This window comes from Rattus norvegicus, chromosome 4, assembly GCF_021556685.1.
Source record: "Rattus norvegicus strain SHRSP/BbbUtx chromosome 4, alternate assembly SHRSP_T2T, whole genome shotgun sequence".
Classification (NCBI taxonomy): Eukaryota; Metazoa; Chordata; class Mammalia; order Rodentia; family Muridae; genus Rattus; species Rattus norvegicus.
Window position 1 is genome coordinate 64,241,112 of NC_141537.1, and position 23,430 is coordinate 64,264,541.

At 38.6% G+C, this 23,430-nt stretch overlaps 1 protein-coding gene across 10 annotated transcripts in view; it reads left to right on the top strand.

Annotated features, from left to right (window-relative positions):
• The first annotated feature begins 20 nt into the window (after nucleotides 1-20).
• Nucleotides 21-23,430, top strand: part of Agbl3 (AGBL carboxypeptidase 3) — a 77,933-nt gene continuing 54,523 nt past the window's right edge. For 5 of the 10 annotated variants that reach the window (XR_015685751.1, XR_015685756.1, XR_015685754.1 and 2 more), the window contains exons 1-7: nucleotides 67-1,823; nucleotides 3,175-3,235; nucleotides 4,051-4,236; nucleotides 13,733-13,840; nucleotides 16,754-16,892; nucleotides 17,546-18,322; nucleotides 21,468-21,636. Coding sequence is in view for 4 of the 10 variants with exons in the window: in XM_087658667.1 (XP_087514793.1) it covers nucleotides 1,761-1,823; nucleotides 3,175-3,235; nucleotides 4,051-4,236; nucleotides 13,733-13,840; nucleotides 16,754-16,892; nucleotides 17,546-18,322; nucleotides 21,468-21,636 (1,503 nt within the window). In the remaining 6 variants the exon portion in view is untranslated. 10 annotated transcript variants of the gene reach the window in all.

The following is a 23,430-nucleotide window of genomic DNA, read 5'->3' on the forward strand; positions in this document are numbered from 1 at the left end:
CCAAACCTTCCCGAACTCTCGCGAGACTACAGCCGTTGCCACGGCAACAAGTGGCCTCCTCTCCCTGGAGAGCGTAGCCCCGGCCGCTGAATTACGATGGTGTTTCCTCTGGCCCTGTGGTCGCCCGATGCCTGGGGTACATCCTAAAGTACTCTCCCGAGAGGGGTGGGACGACCGGCAGGCTTGAAGAAGCCGAGGGAGCGAGGCGGGCGGCGGACGCGCCGCTCAGGCAGGGGAGCGCGGGAGATGCGCGGGGCAGCGCGGGGCCCGCGTGAGTGAGGAGGTTCTGCGTGGGTCCTGTCCCCGGAGAAGGTCTGGCGCGGGCGCGCGCCCCTCGCTCGCCGCTTCCGGCGCCCAGCGCTAGCCCGCCTGGTCCGCGCACGTAAGGAGCTGCCGCCGGGCGCCAGGCGGGTTGTCCTCATTTCGAGCTGTCATCCGGGGCTGAAGCTTCGGTCTGCGCCCAGCGATGTCACCTAGAAACCGCTCTCTCGGTTGCAGTTGTTTATGTTGAAGCTTCGCGAGGCCTTCTGTGCAGTCCGCGCCCCAGAACACGCTCTTCTGTGAACCACAGGGCTGTGAAAGGTTTTTGTCGGTGGTGTGCAGCCCACGCTCCTAAAGCCTCGCTTTTAGAGAGAGAACATAAACCGGTAGTTGTGAAATTGGTAAATTCTTTTGGTGTCCTCCAAAGTGTAAAAGCTTGGCAAAGACTTTCGATTATTTCATTGCAAACAAAAGAGGAAACGTATACTCAAAACTGTAGTTATCCCCAAAGGCACAGTCACTGGCATGTGCATCAGGAGGAAAATGTCATTTTAGTAAAAATGGCAATTTCAGGTTTGCATAGAAGAGGCAGTGGTCATCTCCACAGGACCTTCTGGTGGCTATTTCAATGCAAATGAAGTCATTGAATTTTAAAGTTAAATATAGACAGTAATTATCAAAGTTAAAGAGAAACCAGTTACAGTACACTGAAACTTGGGTCAACTGAAAGAGGAAGGGGAAAGTTTTTAAGTTGGTGCTACATTTTATTGTCTGAATAATCATAACTTTTCTTGCATAATTTTTAATGCTTGAGGACAATCCTGATTTGCTATTGCAGTGTATTGTTTAATTATACATATAAAGTGTAAATGGCCCAGCTATATACTGTGAAAGTTTTCCAACTAAATTACATGCTTTTTTTTGTTGTTTCAAGACTTTTTAGTTTTTGTTCATAAAACATACTAACAGGTTATAAATTTATCCCTCTCCAACTCTTCCAAGATTCACTTCCCCATTCCATATCCACTCATCATTTTAAATTTTTTATTTAATTAAAATATAATTACATCATTTACCCGCATCCAACCCTCTCAGATTCATAACCTCTTTCACATTATTATCATTATGTGTGTTTAAATAAATATATAAAGGCAACTTGCAGAAGTCTGTTGAATGTTGCTTATGTGTATATATTTTTAGGACTGAACACTTGGTATTAGATGTCTGTTTAGGAAGCTTGCTTTACAGTAATGGATAGTTTGTTTTGGTTTTGTTTTTTTTTAATCTTTGAAATTGAAGTTAATTTCCTGTATCCTTACTAGTTTCGTTTTCAGAGATCTATCACTGTTAATTAAATACAATTGGATCGGTTTTGTAGTATTCATTTAATATAGAATGTGCACACCTTTGCTTAAAAGAAAAACTGTTAAATAATTTCCTTAGACATTTTATAGCCTACCCACATAATAAAAGAAATCTCAAGAAAGACACTAGAAGAGATGTCAGAAGATTCAGAAGAGGAAGACTATTCAGATAGAAGTATCAGTGATGACGATGAGTTGGTATGTCTCTTTTACTCTACATAATTTGAGGTAAAATGTAGTATAATTCCCAACTAAAATATTGTAGAATTAATTTGATATAAAAATAAAGTGGATGGTGTCCGTTTTTGTCATGGAAGTTAGAAAATAACTGAAAAACGTATTGTGTGATCAATGCCCTGCTTAGAAAGAAAGAAAAAGAATTGATTTTTCTTGAAGAGGCTATCAACCTGAAAGTGGGGAGGGGGGATGGGAGGAATTGGCAGGAGAAATGGGAGGGGCAAAATGATCTAATTCTATTTCAGTTAAAAACATTTTTTAAAATGGGAAAGGATTTTTCTTGAGAAAATCTTGGGTAAGATTATTCTGGTAAGCTGGAAGAGACAGACACTGTAAATATTGGTAAGAAGTCACTGTGAATGTATGTAATGATTAGGATTTTATTTCAGTCATTTCTACTCTGTTCCTTATATGCTAATTCTGTTGTAACATAGTAGGCACCATATTCAAACCCCTGGTGTTCCAGCCAGGGTTCTTATGTTTCACCATAGTACATTAATGTGACTCTTCAATACCGTAGGAAAGGATATGGATAGCAGAAAAAAGAGGAGGGGGGACGTAGCGTTTGAAAATATTGTGTCTCTCTTATACCCTGTTCTAAGAGATTTCTTGAAAAAGTACAATTTACAATATGTTTAAAGTTCCAAAATCTCTCCAAAATGATACATAGTTCTCTAAGTCCATAACTTTCTGTGTTCTGTGTTCACCAGTTGTTTCCCCAAGTATTCCAAGACTTTATTCCTTTAAACTTTACTCCTTCTCCGTGGTGATTGTAATGGCCTACCCTGATGTCCTAGTTAGGGTTTTACTGCTGTGAACAGACACCATGACCAAGGCAACTCTTATAAAGACCACATTTAATTGGGGCTGGCTTACAGGTCCAGAGGTTCAGTCCATTATCATCAAGGCAGGAATATATCAGTATCCAGGCAGGCATGGTGCAGGAGGAGCTGAGAGTTTTACATCTTTATCCGAAGGCTGCTAGTGGAAGATTGATTTCCAGCCAGCTGGCGTGAGGGTCTTAAGCTCATGCCCACAGTGACACCTACTCCAACAGGGCCACATCTCCAAATAGTGTCACTTCCTGGGCCAAGCATATCCAAACCACCACATCTGTGGAAGAGGAATAAAGATGCAAATGCTAAGGTTCCCTTGTATTGGAGGGGCTGCTTTGGGGCTAGTAACCCAAATAACCATGGCATCTTCCATTTATTAAAGATTAAAGACAATCACAAGTAGTTATGTAGATGTTAAAGAAAACCATGGATTTTGTTACTATTGGTTCTTAAATTTTAAAATTCTTTTGTTTCAGGATGAGGATTCATTCATGAAATTTGTAAGTGATGATATTCATCAGTGTACACTACTAACAGGTTTGAACTCATCTATATGTATTTTCCTCCCTTTTTAATCATGAACGTTCTAGTGGGTAAAAAGTAGGATAAAGAAACTGAAAAAAATGCAGATCTAATAAAATAGTGATTATTCTGGTGGGTAGGGAGAAAAAAATATAACCGCTTTGGAGTTTAAACTTTTCAGGACAGTTTTAAGTAAGCCAGGATTAGGGTTGATATTAGAAAATAATGAATGAAAGTAGTAGTTACTTTGTGAAGGACTCTTTAACATAAGGACTTACTGTATTTCAAAATTTTAAATTACAAATAAAAACATAATTTTCAGCATTGGACATGTCTATGAGACAGGAAGATCTGTAGGGCTCACTGGTTGAGCCTAATTAGTGTGTTCTAGGCCAGTGAGAAACCCAGTCTTGATGGAGGTAGACAGTGCTCTTGAGGATGACATCAAGGATTGCCCTCTGGCCTCTGAGGCTCTTGCACACACACACACACACACACACACACACACACACACACACACACACGTTTAAAAGTCAAATTTAGATGACTTACTAGGAAAGCTAGAAGAGACAGACACTCTGGAAATATTGGTAAGAAGTCACTGTGAAATAATAGTACATAGGTTAACAGATTTTTTTACTTATTATGAAAATCAGTTTTTATAAAATTTCATTTAGATATTTATTATATCCTGAATTATTAAATAGTTAAAATGATATCTATACATATGCATAAATTAAGTAGGTTAAAAAGAAAAGAACTATAGGATACATGCAGGAATTGGTGTGTTCCTTCTGGTCTCTCATGACTGTATTTGAATTTTTTTTCAGCTGATTCTATTGGTGACCCATTCTTTCCTCGGACTACACAGATTTTATTGGAGTATCAGCTAGGAAGATGGGTACCACGCCTTCGAGAACCACGAGATTTATATGGCGTCTCTTCTTCTGGTCCGCTGAGCCCAACACGGTGGCCATACCACTGTGAGGTCATTGATGAAAAAGTCCAGCATATTGGTATGTTTTTAGAAGTTAGGGGATTCAGACATTAGCAAACGTATCAATCTTGATGTTAATGAGGACACTAATGATGTAACAACTGTATTCCAGAAGTATAACATAAGCCATGTATATAATAAAAAATGTCCTGCTAGCTATACAAGTTTAAAAGTGGAATTACTTTCAGAATATATTCTATTAAACTATATCAAAAATATTTCACTTTCTCTTTACACAAAGTCATCCAAATCTGGTATGCATTTTACACTTATGGGCATCTCAGCTCAGATTATGCACACATCACTGTGCTTAAATGGAAAGGTTAAAACCGTCTGCCGGAACTGAGCATAGTGGTGCACACCTGTCATTCTACACACAGACGGCTGAGTCAGGATTGCAGGTTCAGGCTACCCTGGGCTACATATCACCAGAGCCTGTTTCAGATAAACAAAAGTCCTTTATCTAACTAGCTTTAGCCATGACTATCGTAGGCAGTATACTGGGACTATGGCAAAGTGTCAGAGTGCTCATGATCTACAGTTGCACTCATTTCTGCTCCCCCATCCTGGCCCCCAGTCTCCTCTTCAATCCTTTGTCGCTGCCTTTTTCTTTACTACTTACTGTTTCTTTCCTTCAGCTGACATGGATGGACTGAAGAAGATCTACTTAAAGTGGGCTTTTGTTGCTGTTTCTTTGTGTATATTTTCAAATTTGTTTTCTACTGTCCTAGAAAAGACAGTGGACATAACGACGGTCAAAAAATCCTCAATGCTCTACACCTTCTGCTGTGATTCTTCCTTTGTTGATTGTAGAGTCCACATGTGCTATTACCATGTAGAACTAGGATAAACACGTGTGAGTGGATAAATCAAAACCAATCTGTACTTATTACAGCCTTCTGAAGTTAAATTCCACTCAGGAGGTCTTAAAAGCTAAATTTTCTTCTTTCATTATCTGGTTCTAGATAGATAAGTATCATAGCAAGACAGGTAGTCAGTAGATACGGATCACAGAGAAGCAAAAGCAATCGTGGTTTTGCTTATAGAGAAGGAAGCCAAATTTTCTCTCAACGTCCAAATTTTAGGTCTAGAAATACAGTAGAACTCATACTTACTGATACAAGCACCGCTTGTTTACAGGCATGTCTTCAATGTATATTTCTCTTAGCTTAGGGTGTCTTCTGCTTGCCTTTCAGTTCTTTTTTTCACCCTACTTCTTTTTGTTCATATATCAGGGGGAAAAGTACAGAAATCAAACAGAAACAAAACAAAAAACCAGCAGCATGTACTAAATCTTAACTTAGTGAAGTCATTTCTGTGCCTTGCTTCTGTTTCATAACCCCATTTTTGTAGCTGTGTCAGTGAGAAAGGAAACGACTTGGAGAAGAAACGTCCCTCCTGCTTCTCCTGTAGCCTCTGTCATGTTCTCTTCTATGGGAATGGTGAGAGTATGAGCGCAGAAGAGACCCAGTGAGAAGAGGGAAATAAGGCCTCAGTATATCACTGCTTACCAGTGTTCTCTACCCCATGCTGGTTCCCCCTAGCAACTTTGCCTCTCTCTAGCTGGACAACCCACTTTCACATCCTTGGTGCACCCTATTCTTGTGTTTCTAGCACTTATTCTCAACCTTCATTTGGCCCAAGCTTCATCAGTGCCTCAGGATGGAGAAAGTCTCTATATTCTGGTTACCTGATACACTTCCAGTTTTATGCTTTTAGATTAGAACAGTTATATTTCTAGCTTCTACTAGTTCTAAATATATTTCCTTACCAAACTCCTATTTTTAAGACTAACTGAATTCTCCAGTGCTGCATATCAGGTTTTCTTACGTGTTAAGTAGAATTTGAGCTTTACAAGCTTAGCTTCCTTCCTGAATGAAGGTGTAAATGTTCCATGGTACAAGTGCAGATGTAACCTTTCTCAGCATTGGTTTCCCAAGATCCCCAGAGTCCTGAGGGGAACATCAAAGCTACTAGTGATGCACTTGTGCCTGTTGAGAGCCTCATCTGGGGGCTGTGCCATGTTGTTGTTCAGTCTGTGTCCTGCAGGTTTGAAGGCTGTGCAGGTTATTAGACTGCAGCATCCACACGTCCTTTGCAGGAAGAACTGAGATCTGTTCCCAGGGGTCTTTGTCAATTTTCCCTACTTGCTACTATTTCAGAAAGTCTGCTTTCCATGGTTTTGCACATTCCTTTGAAATTGCTTTTTAAAATAAGTTTAGATATTTGACGGGCATACAAAACTAAACAGGGCTCTACTAATTCATCACTTTCATTTAAAGTCAGAGGAAGAGTACAGCAGAACAAAGAACCTCTGGCAAATGCTGGAGCCCAGAAGACATCAAGGTATAAGGTCCCAGAATCTTAAAACAATTCTCTCTCTTACACACACACACACACACACACACACACACACACACACACACACACACCATGACTTCTTTTAAAAACATTAACATCTGTGCAGTGAATCTCTCTGCCTCAGAAACTAAGGCAAAACACAGCCGAGGTCTTGTGCCTCTGCCATCACGTCATTAGAACAGCGTGCTTAACTGTGCTGCCAAATGAAGGCATTGTGTATAAAGGTTTGGGCTTACCAGGGCAGTCCAAAACCTGAACAGTTCATCTACTGATCTTACTGTCCTTAGCCAAGACGCAAAGCTGGACACCAGTGTGCCGTGTAGATAGAAATAGAACTTTTCTCTAGCCCAATTGTATACACAATCATCTGTTGTGAAAGTCTTTCCATATTAGCTCATATACACCATTTTAATGATTATTACATTAGATTTCATTAAGTAAATACACCATAATTTAATTGGTACCTTATTAATGGGTTTTAAAACAGAGTTTAAAACATCACCAAATTTGATTTCAAAATAAACTCAGGTTACGATAGTAAAACAACATGGTAGGACTGGGTAGGATGCAGCTCACTTGCCTGTGCAAGGCCCTGAGTCTGATCACTACAAAGCCCACTGGATAGCACTGTCCGAGGCAGACACACAGACTTGGGGGTTGCTGAGGTGATCCAGAAGTCCATCTATTTACAACCAGCTGCAGAGGGGAATTTCTTTTGTTTTTGTGTTTGTTTGTTTGTTTTGTTTGTTTGTTTTTAGCAAAGGTACCAAGAAAAATATACTGAAGGGGGAAAATGATCTTTCTTTTTTAAGGTACTTGAAAAATTGAAAATATGGATAGAGCTACAAAGATGCTGGAGCTGTAGACAGAGATAGAAGTACAGATACTGATACAAATATAGACAGACACAGGCATGAGGAATGCACTTCTTTATTCTTAACCTACTTGGTTGTTGAGGCTACCAAATTATTTTTTAATTTATTCTCCAATCATTTTTTACAGTTCAGACTTTATCCCCCACCCAGTCCACCTTCCAACTGTTCTACATCCCACATCCCACATCCCATACCTCCTCCTTGCCCTTCGCCTCCCATCTCCACGAGGATGTCCCACCCTACCCTCCCCACCAGACCTCTAAACTTCCTGGAGCCTCCAGTCTCTTGAGGGTTCGGTGCATCTTCTCTGACTGAACCTAGACCTGGAGTAGTCTGTTGTATATGGTTTGGGGGCCTCATATCAGCAGGTGTATGCTGCCTGGTTGGTGGCTCAGTGTCTGAGAGATCGACCCAGGATCCAGGTAAATTGAGGCTGCTGGTCTTCCTATAGGGTGGCCCTCCTCCTCAGCTTCTTCCAGTTTTTCCCTAACTCAACCACAGGGGGCCACAAGCTTCTCTCCACTGGTTGGGTGTAAAAGTCTGCATCTGACTCTTTAGCTGCTTGTTGGGCAGTCATGATAGGCCCCTGTGTAAGCACACTGTAGCATCAGTAATAGTGTCAGGTCTTGGGGTCTCCCCCTGAGCTGGATCCCAATTTGGGCCTGTCGTGGACCTCCTTTTCCTAAGGCTCTTCTCCATTTTTGTCCCTGCAGTTCTTTCAGACAGGACCAATTCTGGGTTAGAGTTTTTGACTGGGAAGGCAACTTATCCCTCCCTGATGACCTGTCTTTCTACTGGAGGACTCTACAAGTTCCCTCGCCCCACTGTAGGGCATTTCATCTCAGGTCCCTCCCTTGAGTCCTGAGCATCTCTCACCTCACAGGTCTCTGGTACATTCTGGAGGGTCCTCCTACCTCCTACCTCCCGAGGCTGCCTGTTTGCATTCTTTCTGCTGGCTCTCAGGGCTTCAGTCCTTCTCTCCCATCCAATATCTAATCATGTTCCCCTCTTCCCTTCCCTGTCGTCTTTCCCTCCTAGGTTCCTCCCTTCTTCCCCCCTTGTGGTTGCTTTCTTCTCCCTCCCAAGTGGGATTGAGTCATCCTCACTTGGGCCCTTCAGCTTGTTATCCTTCTTGAATTCTTTGGACTGTATCCTGGGAATTCTGTACATTTTTGGCTAATATCCACTTATTAGTGAGTGCATATACCATGCATATCCTTTTGGGTCCAAGTTAGTCCCAGTGAGGTCACTAAGGATGATATTTTCTAGTTCTACCCATTTGCCTGCAAAATTCATGATGTCCTCGTTCTTAATAGCTGAGTAGTATTCCGTTGTGTAAATGAACCACATTTTCTGTATCTATTCTGTTGTGGATCATCTGGGTTGTTTCCAGCTTCTGGTTATCATGGGTGATCATAGATAAGGCTGCTGTGAACATAGTGAAGCACATGGCCCTGTGGCATGGTGGGGCATCTTTTTGGTATATGCCCAAGAGTGGTATAGCTGGGACTAAAGGTAGAACACCATAAAAAATGAACTTAAGAAAATAATTCCACTTAAAGTAGCACCAAAAAATAAAAGGGAGTCTCAGTTGAGGACTTGCCTAGATCTGTCAAGATCTTGTAGGAGATTGTCTGATTATTGGTTGATGTGGGAAGACCCAACCTACTGTGGACAGCACCATGCTCTGGGCAGGTGGTTCTGGGCTGTATTATAAGTAAGGAAAGCTAGCTGAGCATAAGCAACCTAGAAAGTGAGCAGCATCCATGCGCTCATTCCTCTCCGCTCTTGATGTGGAAATGATGTGACTAGCTGCCTAAGTCTCTGCTTCATATTCTCCTCAGTGATAGACGATAACCTGGAACTCTGGAACTGTAAGATAAATACACCTTCCCTCTACTGAGAGTCAGGGTGTTATCACAGCAGCAGAAATCAAACAAGTTTCAGTTCTCATTAAAATATCAACCATTACTTTGTAAAACTTGACATATTGTACTAAAATTTATGTAGAAACTCAACAAATTTTGCTGAATAGCAAAAAGTAAAATAGAACTTGAAGAACCAAGTCAAGTACTTTCAGATTTCATTGTAAACCAATAGTTTATTTTGACAGTTTGGAGCTATTTTATCATTAGCATATGTGACAGATAAGTGAATACAATTAAAAGTGCAGAATTGCTGAGTGTGTGTATGGCACATGCCTTTAATACCAGCACTCAAGAGGCAGAGACTGGCAGATACCTGAGTTTGAGGCCAGGCTACAGAACACATTTCAGGATAGCCCGAGCCACACAGAAAAACCCTGTCCTCAAAAGAAAACAACAAGCAAAAATCAGGGTAAACCGACACGTCAATGGTCACAAAACTATTCAGTAAGAGTCTTTTAACAAGTGTTCTGAGACAACTGGATAAATTACAGGCAGAATAATAAAACTTGACCTTAGCACCTAACTCCAAATAAAAAAAAATGTATCAAAATCTAAATATAAGGGGCAGAATTATAAAGCTATATAAAGAAGCATAGAGGGGAAAATGGATTCTAGGTATAACACCAAAACAAGAATAAGAGCGAAAATCAGTAAATTATATTTCATCCAAGTAGAGAGCTTTATACGTTCAAGAGAACTATTAAGTTAGAGAAGATGCTTTCTAAATGGTTTCCCCTTTATTCCTCCAAATTCTAGACTTGGGAAATCCTCTCTTTCTCTCAGTTCCTTACTAGCTACCTAATTTCTGTGGCTATTTAGATTGTGACACACATATAAAATTTTGAAAGCTAACATCCACATATAAGAGAAAACACAATATTTTAGGTCTGGGTTACCTCATTCATGATACTTGTTTAAAAATATGTGTGTATGAAAGGAATCTGAATTGAGACACCAAATAATAGAGGAGAGAATTCCCCAACTAGACATCTTATGCCACCAAGTAAAACTTCCAGTGTCAGGAATGCATTGCATCTTGTTGAGTTATTGATCAAAGGGGTCCTATAGCACTCCCCAAATACAAGAAACTATTGCCCAGGTTATTGGTTACTCTCCACAACCTGTTGCTGAAGGCAACACTTACGTCATTAAGCACAGAAAAGCCGAGCTGATGCCTTACTAGTACTTTCATCCCTACTAACAAGCAGTCTTAGTCTTGGAAGGTACTATTCATGCTATTGGAAGGAAAGGTAATTATCAATATCACCCAGCTACATACCCTGCAACCTGTAACAGAACCTGCAAACCACAGTAGTGAAATCATGACTCAAATGTTTGTGGGAGTGACCATTCACTTTTTTTACTGGATTTAAGGCCTACTCTATGAAATTGAACCTATACCTGAAACTACTAAAGTAGCCAAGAACCTGAGACTAGATAGCCCCTGGGCCTAAGGAAACCCTAATACACGATCATACTACTATAGCAACATAATAATAAAATGACTCCTAAAGATATACTGCCGTCATCAGTGCCTCTCCTGAAGAATCCACACAAATGATCCAGTAAGACATTTCTACATGGAACTTAAGCAGACTGCCAATAAACCTGAAAAGATGTTCAACATCTTAGCCATCAAGGAAATGCAAGTTGATGCTACACTGAGATACCACTTTACAGGAACTAGGATGACTAGGACCAAAGAGTCAGATCACAGCAAGCGTTGGTGAGGATGAGGAGAAACTGGAAGTCTGACACTGGAGAGAAGGTAAAGCTGGTCAGTCATTTTGGACAGTTTAGCATATCCTTGGAAAGTCAGTTAGCATTTGAGTCAGCATTTTCAACCCATGTACACCCAGAAGAAATAAAATGTGCCCAAACAAAAGCAAGTGTCAATACGAGTACTATTCATAGTACATCAAGAGATAAATAGATAACTAAATGTGGTATACCTATATAATGAAATAACAATTAGCCATAAAAAAGAATGAAGTATTAAAAACATGCTACAGGATGGATGGACCTTGCAAACATGCTCAGACAAAAGAGAATAAATATTGTGTGATTGTATCTATACAGAATGAGAATTTGAAATATATATATAGAGACATGGGGCAGGCAAGATGGCTCAGTGTATAAAAACACTTTGCTGCCACATCTAAGAACTTGAGTTCAGTCTCCAGAACCCATGTTGTGGAAATTAAAAACTGATTCCCACAAACTATTCTCTGACCTTCTTACTCATCCTGTAGGATGTGTGTGCCAATGTATAATCACAAATAAGTAACCAATATATAAAAGTAGTATTATATGACTGCCCTCTAACTAAGGTTATGCATTCTGATCCCTTTCCCCAAATATGATGGGTGTTCTGTTCTATGTTACCTGTCTTGTTCTATGTGGAAAAAAATGGATGACATACCTTGATGGAATTTTGTTACAAGTTAATAGGGGACATCAGGAAGCAGGAACCCTCTGTATCCTATATCCCCCTCTCCAAGAACTTTACATACTCATGATTTATGTAAAAAGCCTGCAGCTATGCCCTTTTAACAGTCTATGGAGTCAACAGCATTTAGACAGGCACCTGCTCAGGGGCTGCTTATCTCTTAGATGCCTGCCTTTGTTTTCCCAGATTTTGGAACCTGGGTAGCCTCCAACTTCAGTACTCTAGTAGATTCAATAAAATAAACTGGAATTCATCTAGTTTCTTTTTTATTGTAAGGGGGGGTAATATTCTGTGTTTATTCTACACATCTCTTAGCTGAAATTGGAAGTATGGCTATAGTTTTCAGAAATGTCACTCAGATAATTACTGAAAACCTATCCCAGATTGAAAGATGATAAACACAGTATGAGGTCCATTGTAGTGGCACACACCTCTAACTGCAGCATCAGGAGGTGGGGTAGGAAGATCCTTAAGTTCAAGGTCAGCCTGAAATGCAGAATGAGATTTCTATTTCAAAATTCTAAATTACAAATGAAAACATAATTAAGTGCATTGTGCAATTCTAAAGTGTTTCCTATTGCTTCTGCTACAACTAGTAAAATCTCTGTTGGAATCTAAGATCTGTACACACACTAGTCACAAACTAAAATTGATCATCTTGATGGTTGTATTAATGGCTGTAGAGGGGGATTTCTCTATTAGAAGTTCACAAGTGTGGGCTGGAGAGATGGCTCAGTGGTTAAGAGCACTGACTGCTCTTCCAGAGGTCCTGAGTTCAATTCCCAGCAACCACATGGTGGCTCACAGCCATCTGCAACACAATCTGATTCCCTCTTCTGGTGTGTCTGAAGAGAGTGACAGGGTACTCACTTATATAAAATAAATAAAGTCTTAAAAAAAAAGTTCACAAGTATTTGGAAAGAATTTAGTACTGTGCCAAGTATTTTAGGTAAACAATTCTGGCACATTTTCCCCATATATTCAATTGTTTCCAAATAAATTAGAAAACAAATACCTAGGGATAAATCTGACAAAGGACATAGAAGTCTTATATATAACCACACAGCATTAAGAATACATATTTTTTTAAGATTTAAGGAAATGGAGGGTATTTTCAGAAGGGACTAGTTGAGCCTGGAAAGACCCACCTAATGTAGACAGCACTATGGCATGAGCTTGTGAACAGGATAAGATAAAGGAGGGAGCATGCTGAGCGCCAGCATCTCTTCTCTGCTCCCTGGTCCTCAGTGATGTGATGTGAGCCGCTCTACTGTGTCTTCCCCGCCATGATGGATGAACCCAATGAAACCACACACAAAAAGGAAGACTTTTAAGTTTCTGACAGCTGTTGGATCACAGAGACTAAAAAGTAACTAATAGGGAGGGAGATGGTGTATTTATGGTTCGGAAGGCTCATACTCTTAAAGTCATCAGTTATCCCCAAAGTATCTATAGAGTCAGTTTAATCCCCCACAAAAATTCGTCTAAGAATATTCACCCTCCTGGAGAGAGAAGAACCATAAATATGTTTATAAGGGATTATTACCAAGCAAAAGGCTGAAGACAAAGGGAGCAGAAAGTAAAAGGTGGAAGAAGCAATATATATATATACTCAGAGAAGGGATAAACACAGCATGAAGGACTGGAGAGAAATAGACACTGTACTGTAGAGCTGATTGGCATAGAACAACTGGTGCTGAACTAGACAGTGATCTAGGACTGTACACATCCATGAGCTGTGTTACAGTGTGATGGTGTTATTACATGTTATGAACCCTTGCTAAAAATATATCCCTACATAAAGCGTTACATTTTAGGCTAGGTGTGTATCAATAATTTGAAAGCATACATTAATAATTCATTTGAAGTCATATTTAAAGAATGTCCCCTTATTTTTTCCAGAGTGGACTCCTTTTGTTCCTGAGCCGGTCTATGTCCCAACAGGCCTGGAAATAGAACCTGTTTACCCAAACTCCAAGGAAGACACCGTGGTTTACCTAGCTGAAGATGGTGGGCATATTCTCTAAAACATTCCTGTAAAATATGGTTGGCATCTTGATGTCAAAACATGAGAGTTATGGGACCCTTATGAATATTTCATCATCAGAGCTTGGTGTCTTGTTGTTTCTGTATATTAAAATAGCTTCTAGGGCATGCATATTGAGAAGACAAGCATGCCAAAGAAAATTTACACCAACTGTTTCTATACAGTGAAAATCTCAGAAATCACATATTCACACATATCCAAACACTGAAGTGATCAAATACCTCTTAATTTTTAGAGTTTTTTTTCAAATATTTACATGACTAACCTGCCTTAGAGCTTTCACACATAATAGAAATAAGATCTTAAAAAAACAAACCATTAAGTGGTGTAAGTTAGCAAGAATCCTGACAGTTTACATGAAGTAACTTTAAGAAAGCTTAAGGAGACTTAATGAATTTACAACAGAAATAGATGTGAGGGAGACAAATACTGAAGCAATAGGGGGCTATCATCAGAACAATGACCTATCTCCTAAGTAAGAAATTGGGATGGTTTCTAGACCCTAGAACCTTTAAGGAATGAAAAGGCAGCTCCCAAGCTAATATACATACGAACACAAATAACTCTTAAAAACAATTTTAAAATAAATACACTCCTGGCACTCTGGGCCTCTCTCCTGTCTATACCCATACCTGATCCTTCCTCCCCCACCTCCCACCCCTTCTCTACCATCCAGTTCCCTTCCTCCCTCTGCCTCCCATGACCATTTTGTTCCCCCTTCTAAGTGGGATTTAAGCATCTTCACTTGGGCCTTGCTTCTTGTTTAACTTCTTTGGATCATGTGTAGTCTCTACTTTTTACACTTTTTACAACTTTTTGGTGTCAGTGATAATGTCAGAATCTCAACTATTGTTTCTTTGCTATTTTTTTCTGCTTAACCCTGTCCTAGGATTTCAGTCATGAAGATGTTAGGTTACTTGGTGCTGTCTAACAGTTCTTAGATCCTACATGTTTATTTTGCTTGCTTTGTGTTGCTTTTGTTGTAAGAAACTCCTGCCTGAGTTTTGACTGTTTCTGTTCACCGCTGTCATTTTTATCGAGCATTTCCTTTTCTCTATAGTTTCCTGACAAGCTCATCAGAGGCAGTTTCAACTTACATTACTGTTTTTCATTGTCATATTCTATCTGATGCTTTCTTACATTCCCCTTTGCCATTGCACATCCTTTTATGGTTGGTCCTTAACACATTTGCTCCTTCTGAATTCTTTACCTGGTAGAGCCGGCATCTTCATCATATTAGACTGGTTATGTAGTTTTCCTCTTGACCCGTGTCTGTAGTGTTTTCTCTGTGTATGTACATGAAGACATGTATGTGTTGAAGTCCTCTGGCTGAAAGCTGGAGATCTTATCTAGGTGGTAAAGAAAAGCAAATAATTTTTATGTGTGAAAATTGAAAACAAAAAAATCCCAGGGCCTAACTCTTTTAAGTGTAGGGGAGGGGGTGACAATGATGATGATTCAGTTTGTGGACAAAGTTAGTATTCTGTTTATTCTATTTATTTCTATTGGTCTTCTTACCTTTACAGCATCACAGGATTGAGATCCTACATCACCACTTAGAATGATGCAGAGGGAGTTTCTCAGTTCTGCATCACTCTTAGCTTTTACACTGCAGAGAGATTCTCTCTGAACCCTGTATCTCCAATTCATAAGTCCTTGTTATTTTTTTCCTCATGGCCTCTTAGACTTTTAGGGAGACAGAGGGTGAAGCCTGTGGTTCTGATTAAACCATAGTCATACACCATGGCCCTGCTTCTCAGACAGGAGGCCTCTGCAGTGTGCCAATCAATGTCAGCAGCAGGACAGCTGCTTCCATCCGGTAACTCCTGCCTGCCTAGCCCCAAGTAGTAAAGGATTTGGGATTTTGGAAACAGTTTTCTTTTCCCAGATATTGCATATGAATACCAGTGCCCTAAAGCTAACAATGTTTATCGTCCTTACTTCACAAGAATTTAAGATTTTTGTTACATAAGAAAGAGAGAGAGAGATGATCTAGGTAGGTAGAAAAATTTTTGTGAATATCTGGGTATGTCCATAAGAAAAACTTCTGTAGGTACATAATCCCCCTATACCCTTGTCCTTCATGTCTTCTCAGTGAGTCTGCCCACATATCTTCTCTTTCTAACCCACATTCCACCTTCCGATAATGGGTTAAACCTTTTAAAAAGATGTTTGTTTTTAAGTTATATGTCTGTCGTGTGGATGTGTGCTCATGAGTGCAGGTGTAGTGGAGGCCACGGGCATTAGAGTCACAGGCAGTGTGAACCACCTAATGCCTGTGAGTGCTGGCAACCAAACTCAGGTTCCTTCCAAGAGCAGAATGTCCTCTTACCCACTGACCATCTGGACAGTCCTCACTGAATCCGTTTTTAAGTGAATGTTCCTCATTGTGGTCTACACAAAATAAGGCAACATCCATGACCCATCTCTCCTTTAGAAGGGCCTTAAATTTTGAAGTCGGAATTTGTCCTGCAACCACAGGAAACAGAACTTTCAATAGTTCAAAAAAGCGTTGTAAAATTTCTCACAGGAGTATTTTTGCTATTCAAAGGCTAAGAAAATGCACTTTCTAGTGTTTTTGTGTCCTAGCAGAATCCACAATTTTGTCTCTGATTTTAAATGTGTCTAGTGTTTAAAACTCACATGCATTTGGAGCTGTGAGCTCTCTTTATGTACAGCTTTTATTACAGCCCACAGATGTTGATGTAGTATGTGTTTTGTCATTCTGTTCAATATGTTGTGTAATATGCCTGTGCTGCATATTACAAATTTTTTCTGAGAAAGCATTTACAATGCACTGTGGATTGTCTAGAAACATGTCATCTGTGGGATTACTTGGATGTCTTACTGTCACTGATTTGGTCTTCTCTCCCCAGCTTACAAAGAGCCCTGTTTTGTGTATTCCCGAGTTGGGGGTAACCGAACACCCTTGAAACAACCTGTGAATAGCTGTGACAACACGTTGGTGTTTGAAGCAAGGTTTGAGAGTGGTAATCTACAGAAGGTAGTCAAAGTGTAGGTTTTCATTATTCTTATCAGAGGGAGTAGGTCATCAGCCACTTACTGTTTCTGAATTAAGTACAGTAAAGCTTTTGGTATCCACATAAATATTACAGTGGAAAGTGCTTTGCCTTCATTAAGTGTCTTCAGTGACTAAATTTGGGGTGCAGATAGCTATCAGAATCTTTTTTAACTGGGCATTCAAATTTTGCAATCTATGCAATTATATTACTTTACATGTACTTTTGGTCCTCTCTTGAAAATAGTTATTTTATACCCATAGAGCTAGAATTATTAGAGTGTGCTTGAAGGAAAAAAATCAAATATTGATTTTTTTCTTCAGTTCCAATAACTCTTTAGCCATTTATTTTATAGGAAATAGTTGTATTGAAACTTACAAAGTATTATTGAATGTCCGTGCTTATGAATGAATGCTAAGGCTACATATTTAAATCATGATCAATTTCTTATGAAATAAAACTTTCAAAACTTCCATTATTTGGTTGTTTGGTATCAGCTTCTAAGTATACACTGTTTCCTCCCAAGAAAGCTTCTTTGTTTATAGAATAAAATACATAAAAAATAAGATTATTTTTCTAATGTATCTTAAACCGAAATGCCATTCTTAAATTCTTATGTGCTTTTTTTCCTTCCTTTTTGTGTATTAGTGCAGATTATGAATACGAGTTGACTGTGCGCCCAGACCTCTTCACAAATAAGCACACTCAGTGGTACTATTTCCAAGTCACTAATACCCGAGCAGAAATAGTCTACAGATTCACTATTGTCAACTTTACCAAGCCTGCTAGTCTTTACAATCGGGGTATGAGGCCACTGTTCTATTCTGAAAAAGAAGCCAAAACCCATAAAATTGGCTGGCAGAGAATAGGAGACCAGATCAAGTATTATAAAAATAACCTTGGGCAAGATGGGCGTCATTTTTTTTCCCTTACATGGACATTTCAGTTTCCACACAGCAAGGACACTTGCTACTTTGCTCACTGCTATCCATACACTTACTCCAACCTTCAAGAATACCTTTCTGGCATCAACAGTGACCCAGTAAGATCAAAGTTTTGTAAAATACGTGTCTTGTGTCACACACTTGCTAGGAATATGGTGTATGTTTTGACAATAACTACTCCCTTGAAGACTAGTGACGCAAAGCGCAAGGCTGTGATTTTGACTGCAAGGGTCCATCCAGGGGAGACCAACAGCTCTTGGATCATGAAAGGCTTCCTAGATTATATTTTAGGAGACTCAAGTGATGCACGCCTGCTTCGGGACACTTTCATCTTCAAGGTGGTACCCATGCTGAATCCAGATGGTGTGATTGTGGGAAACTATCGATGTTCCTTAGCTGGACGGGATTTAAACCGTAATTACACATCTCTCCTGAAGGAGTCTTACCCTTCTGTCTGGTATACGAGGAACATGATCAATAGGTAAAATAATCTTCAAATTTCATCTCTGATTAATTAGTAAATTTAGTAATAAGAACTTTGCTCACACAATCCCATTCATTTCTGTTACCCTAAATTTTCTTAAGATAGTTCATAAGCAGTTTTTTCTCTTTCCAACTCTGATCCTATACCCTTCTGCATTATAAACAAATTTCCCCTCAGTGACGAAACAGATTCCAGAACATTTCAGTGGCTCCACGAATCTGAAGTTTGCATATCACAAATTCAGTTTCTTACTAAAGCTTATGGTAGTCTTGATGGTTATGTTGTATTTTTTATCATTTATGTATGAAAATTAACTGCAGACCAAAGCCTTCTGGCATTATGCCAATCATACAGTGCTGGATGAGTCCTTAGAATATGAGTCCTTAGTTGGTACAGTTACTTAAATTTTCATAAATAATAGGCTCATTTGCTCCCAGAGAAAAAAGAACACCTTTAATTTTTCTAAATCTAGAATGGTAAGATCAGCTTAGTGCTCAAGTATTTGTTGAAGCATAAATTATTTGATAGACCCAGGTAATAGTGATCAGGAACAGAAAGTCTATTGGAAACAGAACACCCGTTCCATGGACCTGGGACTTAAACATATTGTATTGGAATTGATGCTGTAGCATTTGCTAACTGTACACCCTCGTGTAATTTAAAAGCTAACTTAAGTCTCAGTTTTTCAGTCTCTGAAGTGGAACTACTATCTCAAAGATGAGAGGATTAAATGAGAAAAGTATTATACATAAATTACAGATAAAGATCAGAATATTGAAAGCTCTAAATGTACTCATATGATCTCACATGTGAAAGAAAGGTGTTAATAAAATTATATAGATAGGAAAACCATTGTAAATATTCAGTTATTTAGTTGTTATAATAACCACTTCTATTATAGAGATTGCTGTCATGTAACCCAATTTTCTTCTCACAGTTATAAATGCAATGTGCTTGTTAAAAAAGTGAGGAACCCCAGCTCTTCACAGAAGCACACAAAGGGTAGAAGTTCCTAGTGTGGCTGTGATTGTCTTAGACAATCTAGCCTCAGCTTTCACTTTCAGATAAATTTTTTATATGCTTTGAAAAGTAAGAAGTGCAAAGCCCCTTAAAAGCCTGAAATCCTGCTTTTATATGACCTTTATATGTGGATTACAGGCACATATTTGAGTTATTTGAGTAATGTTTAAAATTACAAAGAAACCTGTGGTTTCTTTTATCCTGAGGATATAAACACTAAAAACAACTGACTACATGTAATGTGGTATTCTGGATGTATTCTGGCATAGAATTAAGGACATTGGTGAAAAAAAACTAGTGAAATTGAAATAAAATTGGGAGCTTAGTTCATGTTAGAAATGTGCCAGGATTGGTTTCTTTGTTTCCAAGAGCATAGTAGAGTTATGCAATATGTTAACAGAAAGAGAAACTGCAAAAGAGTAGACTACAGCACTGTTTTTCTAGCTGTTGTGTCAATATATTATTTTTATATGAAATATATATAAGACAGAATGATTAATACATTATCTATGAAGTCCATTTAATGATCTTTGACATTAAGAGTTCTGGTCTGACATATGATGGATTACAAGCCAGTATAACTTGGAAGCTAATTTCAATGACTCAGTTCTCAGGTTACCTTGTAGAAAGGTTAAGGAAGGAGCCAATTCAATTATTTTTGAAAGAAGTCCAAGAAATAAAAATACCTTTAATAAAACTAATCAAAAACAGGCAAGGAAAACAAGAAGGCAGCCACATACGTGTAGGAAGGTGATCAGATGTAAGAATACACAGTATCAAGTATACACAGTATCAAGTATACTTAAAGCATGTTCACATAAGAGCAAGTGCTTAGGATGATGCTATACAAAATACTCATAGTACTTAATTACCTTTGGACAAAAAGAAAATCCAATCATTTTAATTAATGTAAGGGAAGAAATATTAATGTTCTTCTTTACTTTAGAAGTAATATTTCTTTTGGGATTAACTCTATAGATGTATGAATCCTAGTGATGCTCTTATAGAAAACTTAAATATCACCAAACTTCTGAATATTGTATTTAAAAATATATGGCATGGTTCATAGTTAAGGATTAAACTTGATAGTAATGCTTTATAAGCTGACTTTATGTTAAATGGATTTTATCAAATAAAATCAGTAAGTTAATGCACATCAAATTTCACAACCATGGCTTTTAACAAAAGTAATTTTGATTCCTTATAAATATCTATTTGTAATACCATTGTTAGCATTTTAGTAGATAACATTCTAGATATAACAAGTAACATATGCAATTTTGATTGTGCTATAGAAATGCCATAGAAAGCCGAAAATAGGACAAAAGCAACAAAGTGTTCATAATACTACTGCCTTGCACCACTTTTAGCCTCTTCTCACAGTCCTCTTCATCAGCTTGAACGGCTTGATTTTTAATTGAAAATAAGTGAGCACTGAATCATACAGATAAATCATGTCCTCTTAAGGAAAACATAATTTCTTTTCAATATTTAAAAGAATTTCACTAGAAAATTCAGTTTAAATTTTAGTACCATTTTTCTCAGAATGGCATCACAGGGCTTAACTGGTCATTGTTTCCAGTACCAAGTTCTGAGATACTCAATTTTCAACCAATATTTAGGTGCTTGTGTGTGTAGCACTGTTGTAGATGATTTCTGAACATTTCCCATCTTTAACAAGCTTAGATATCAAACTTCTGAAAACTCCCTAGACAAGCGACACAGAGATGGTATAGGGAAGCTACTGCTGAGTTCCAGAGCCATCGCAGTTTCACACTGTGCTGGCCGGGTGGGCGGGGTGAGACACAAAGCTTGCTCTGAAGGCTGAGAACACTAAACAACAAGGGAGGGAGACCCTCGTCAAACAGAATATATGTTAAGGTTATGGGCAAAGGAAGGGTGATTTGTGTTTCAAGTACAACAGAAAACCACAGTACAGGGGAGAGGGTCTGCTAGGAGTCTGGGGAGTGGGAGAAATGTGTCCTTATGGAAACTAGACCATAAATAGTAAAAGCTATAGTATATTTATTTATTGGATATTATATTTGTAAATCTATAGTCATACCTATAGGAGAAAATTCAGAGGTAAAATTTGGTGATTTATTCCTTTTCTTCTTCATAGGTTAATGGAAAAACGAGAGGTTATTTTATATTGTGATCTTCATGGCCATAGTAGGAAACAGAACATCTTCATGTATGGTTGTGATGGTAGCAGCAGATCTAAAACGAAAGGATTGTACTTACAGCAACGAATCTTTCCACTCATGCTGAGCAAAAATTGCCCGAATATAGTAAGTACCTTTAAGAGTCACATAGGAAAGTCAAGTAGGCCATCCTAGTTGCTCACATGCTTTTTTTTTTTTTTAAATTTAGTTCTTGATTTTTACAGTCGACCATGAAAAAAAACTATTGGGAGTTGTTTAATGTTCAAATAACTTGAAAACATTTAAACTAACAAACACACACACACACACACAAAGCTTCGTCATTCCAAGACCAGCACTGTTTACCATCGGAGGTTTCCTCTATTCGTCATTTGTGTTATCAATTTTAAAACCTATTATTTTTAAAAGATCTTTTTAATGTATAAGTTAAAAAGACTAAAGTTTATGATCTTACAAAATGTACAATAATTTATCAAAACTTTTCAAAGAAAAATTTAATGACCAATATTCAAAACTACATAGAAAGTAGAATTAGAAGAGAATACTGTATATTTATTTTTGCAAACACTGAAACTGTTGGAGCTGCTCAATTACCAAATTATTAAAAATAATTTTACTTTTTTTAGAAAAAAATTAATGTAGCAAACAAAAGCCCTGGAGACTTAACCAAGCATTTTAATTATAAGGACTTATTGGGAAATGCTTAAAGGTTTATGAGGATTATCGGGGCCAAAACATACCAAAAAGAAAGGATGTCCTGACAGGAATAGCTATTTATAGAAGGAACAGGTTTGTTGCTCCAAGAATACTTACCCATTAGGGAAGATCAGAGAAAGCAAACCCATAGGTATAATGCATTACTCCTATAAAATGATCCTATTTCATTAAGATATTGTTTATTGACAAGTTAATTAAAGTTTTCAATCTCTAATTAGTTGTGCCTTACATGAAATGGACCAGTTTCTTGGACACCATAACCAACCAGTCTACATTTAATAAGATGTTCCGTCTACTACAGTGCTTGCTTAAAATATAGATACTTCCAATTCTATGTTCTATCTGAAACATCTCTCATTACAACATTTTTGCAAATCTGCAGGCAAAGTTAGAGAAATGCTTTTCTCAGGAAGTAAGCACAGGTAGATAGAAACAGGTGAGGTATGTAAGAACTGACCAACACCAACTGGATTTGATTGACAGTTACAGAACAGCTCTGCTGAAGAGCAGGATACATGATAGATGTTGCGGTAAGTATTTAAAGGGTTGCTCTTTGCTCCCAGCAGGTGTATGTGTGGCTCTACACCCATCCAAGAGCTCTGGAATCATGAATAAAGGACATACACATGCAACCTTTATGTTGCATCTGGCCTTAACTAGCTCAATTGCTGGGCACTTCCAAACCTCCCCGAGGCTGGCACACACGCCCCTCTGGGACTCCTGAGTTAACGCTTTCTAAATCGATATTTTATCTCTGTTGCTTTGTTTCCTTCTGGGCAGTCTCCCATGGGACCGCTTTCCCTTTGCACCTACATTTCAGCTCTTCACCCTCTGCTCCTTCACAGTATGGTCTGTCCTACACTGGCAGACCCCCTGTTTTCCCTCTCCTGTTTTCTTGCTGGGGGATCCTAAAAGTCCTGCTTCTGTCCTCCTGCCCAGCCATTGGCCGTTGGTTCTTTTTTGACCAGTCAAAAAACCAACTGTTGGCAGGGACCTGCAGTGGATGTGCGAATTCCCAAAGGACAAATCAAATCCCCAACATATATATGTAAATGACCATAGAATGGTTATCAATACAGACTAGATACTGCCTTAAAATAAATCTTAACAAATTAAAAAGAATTCAAATCATGAAGTATATTCTCTGACCACATGGGAAATAGACTGGAAATCAATGAAACAAGAAAATGTCCAAACTCTTGG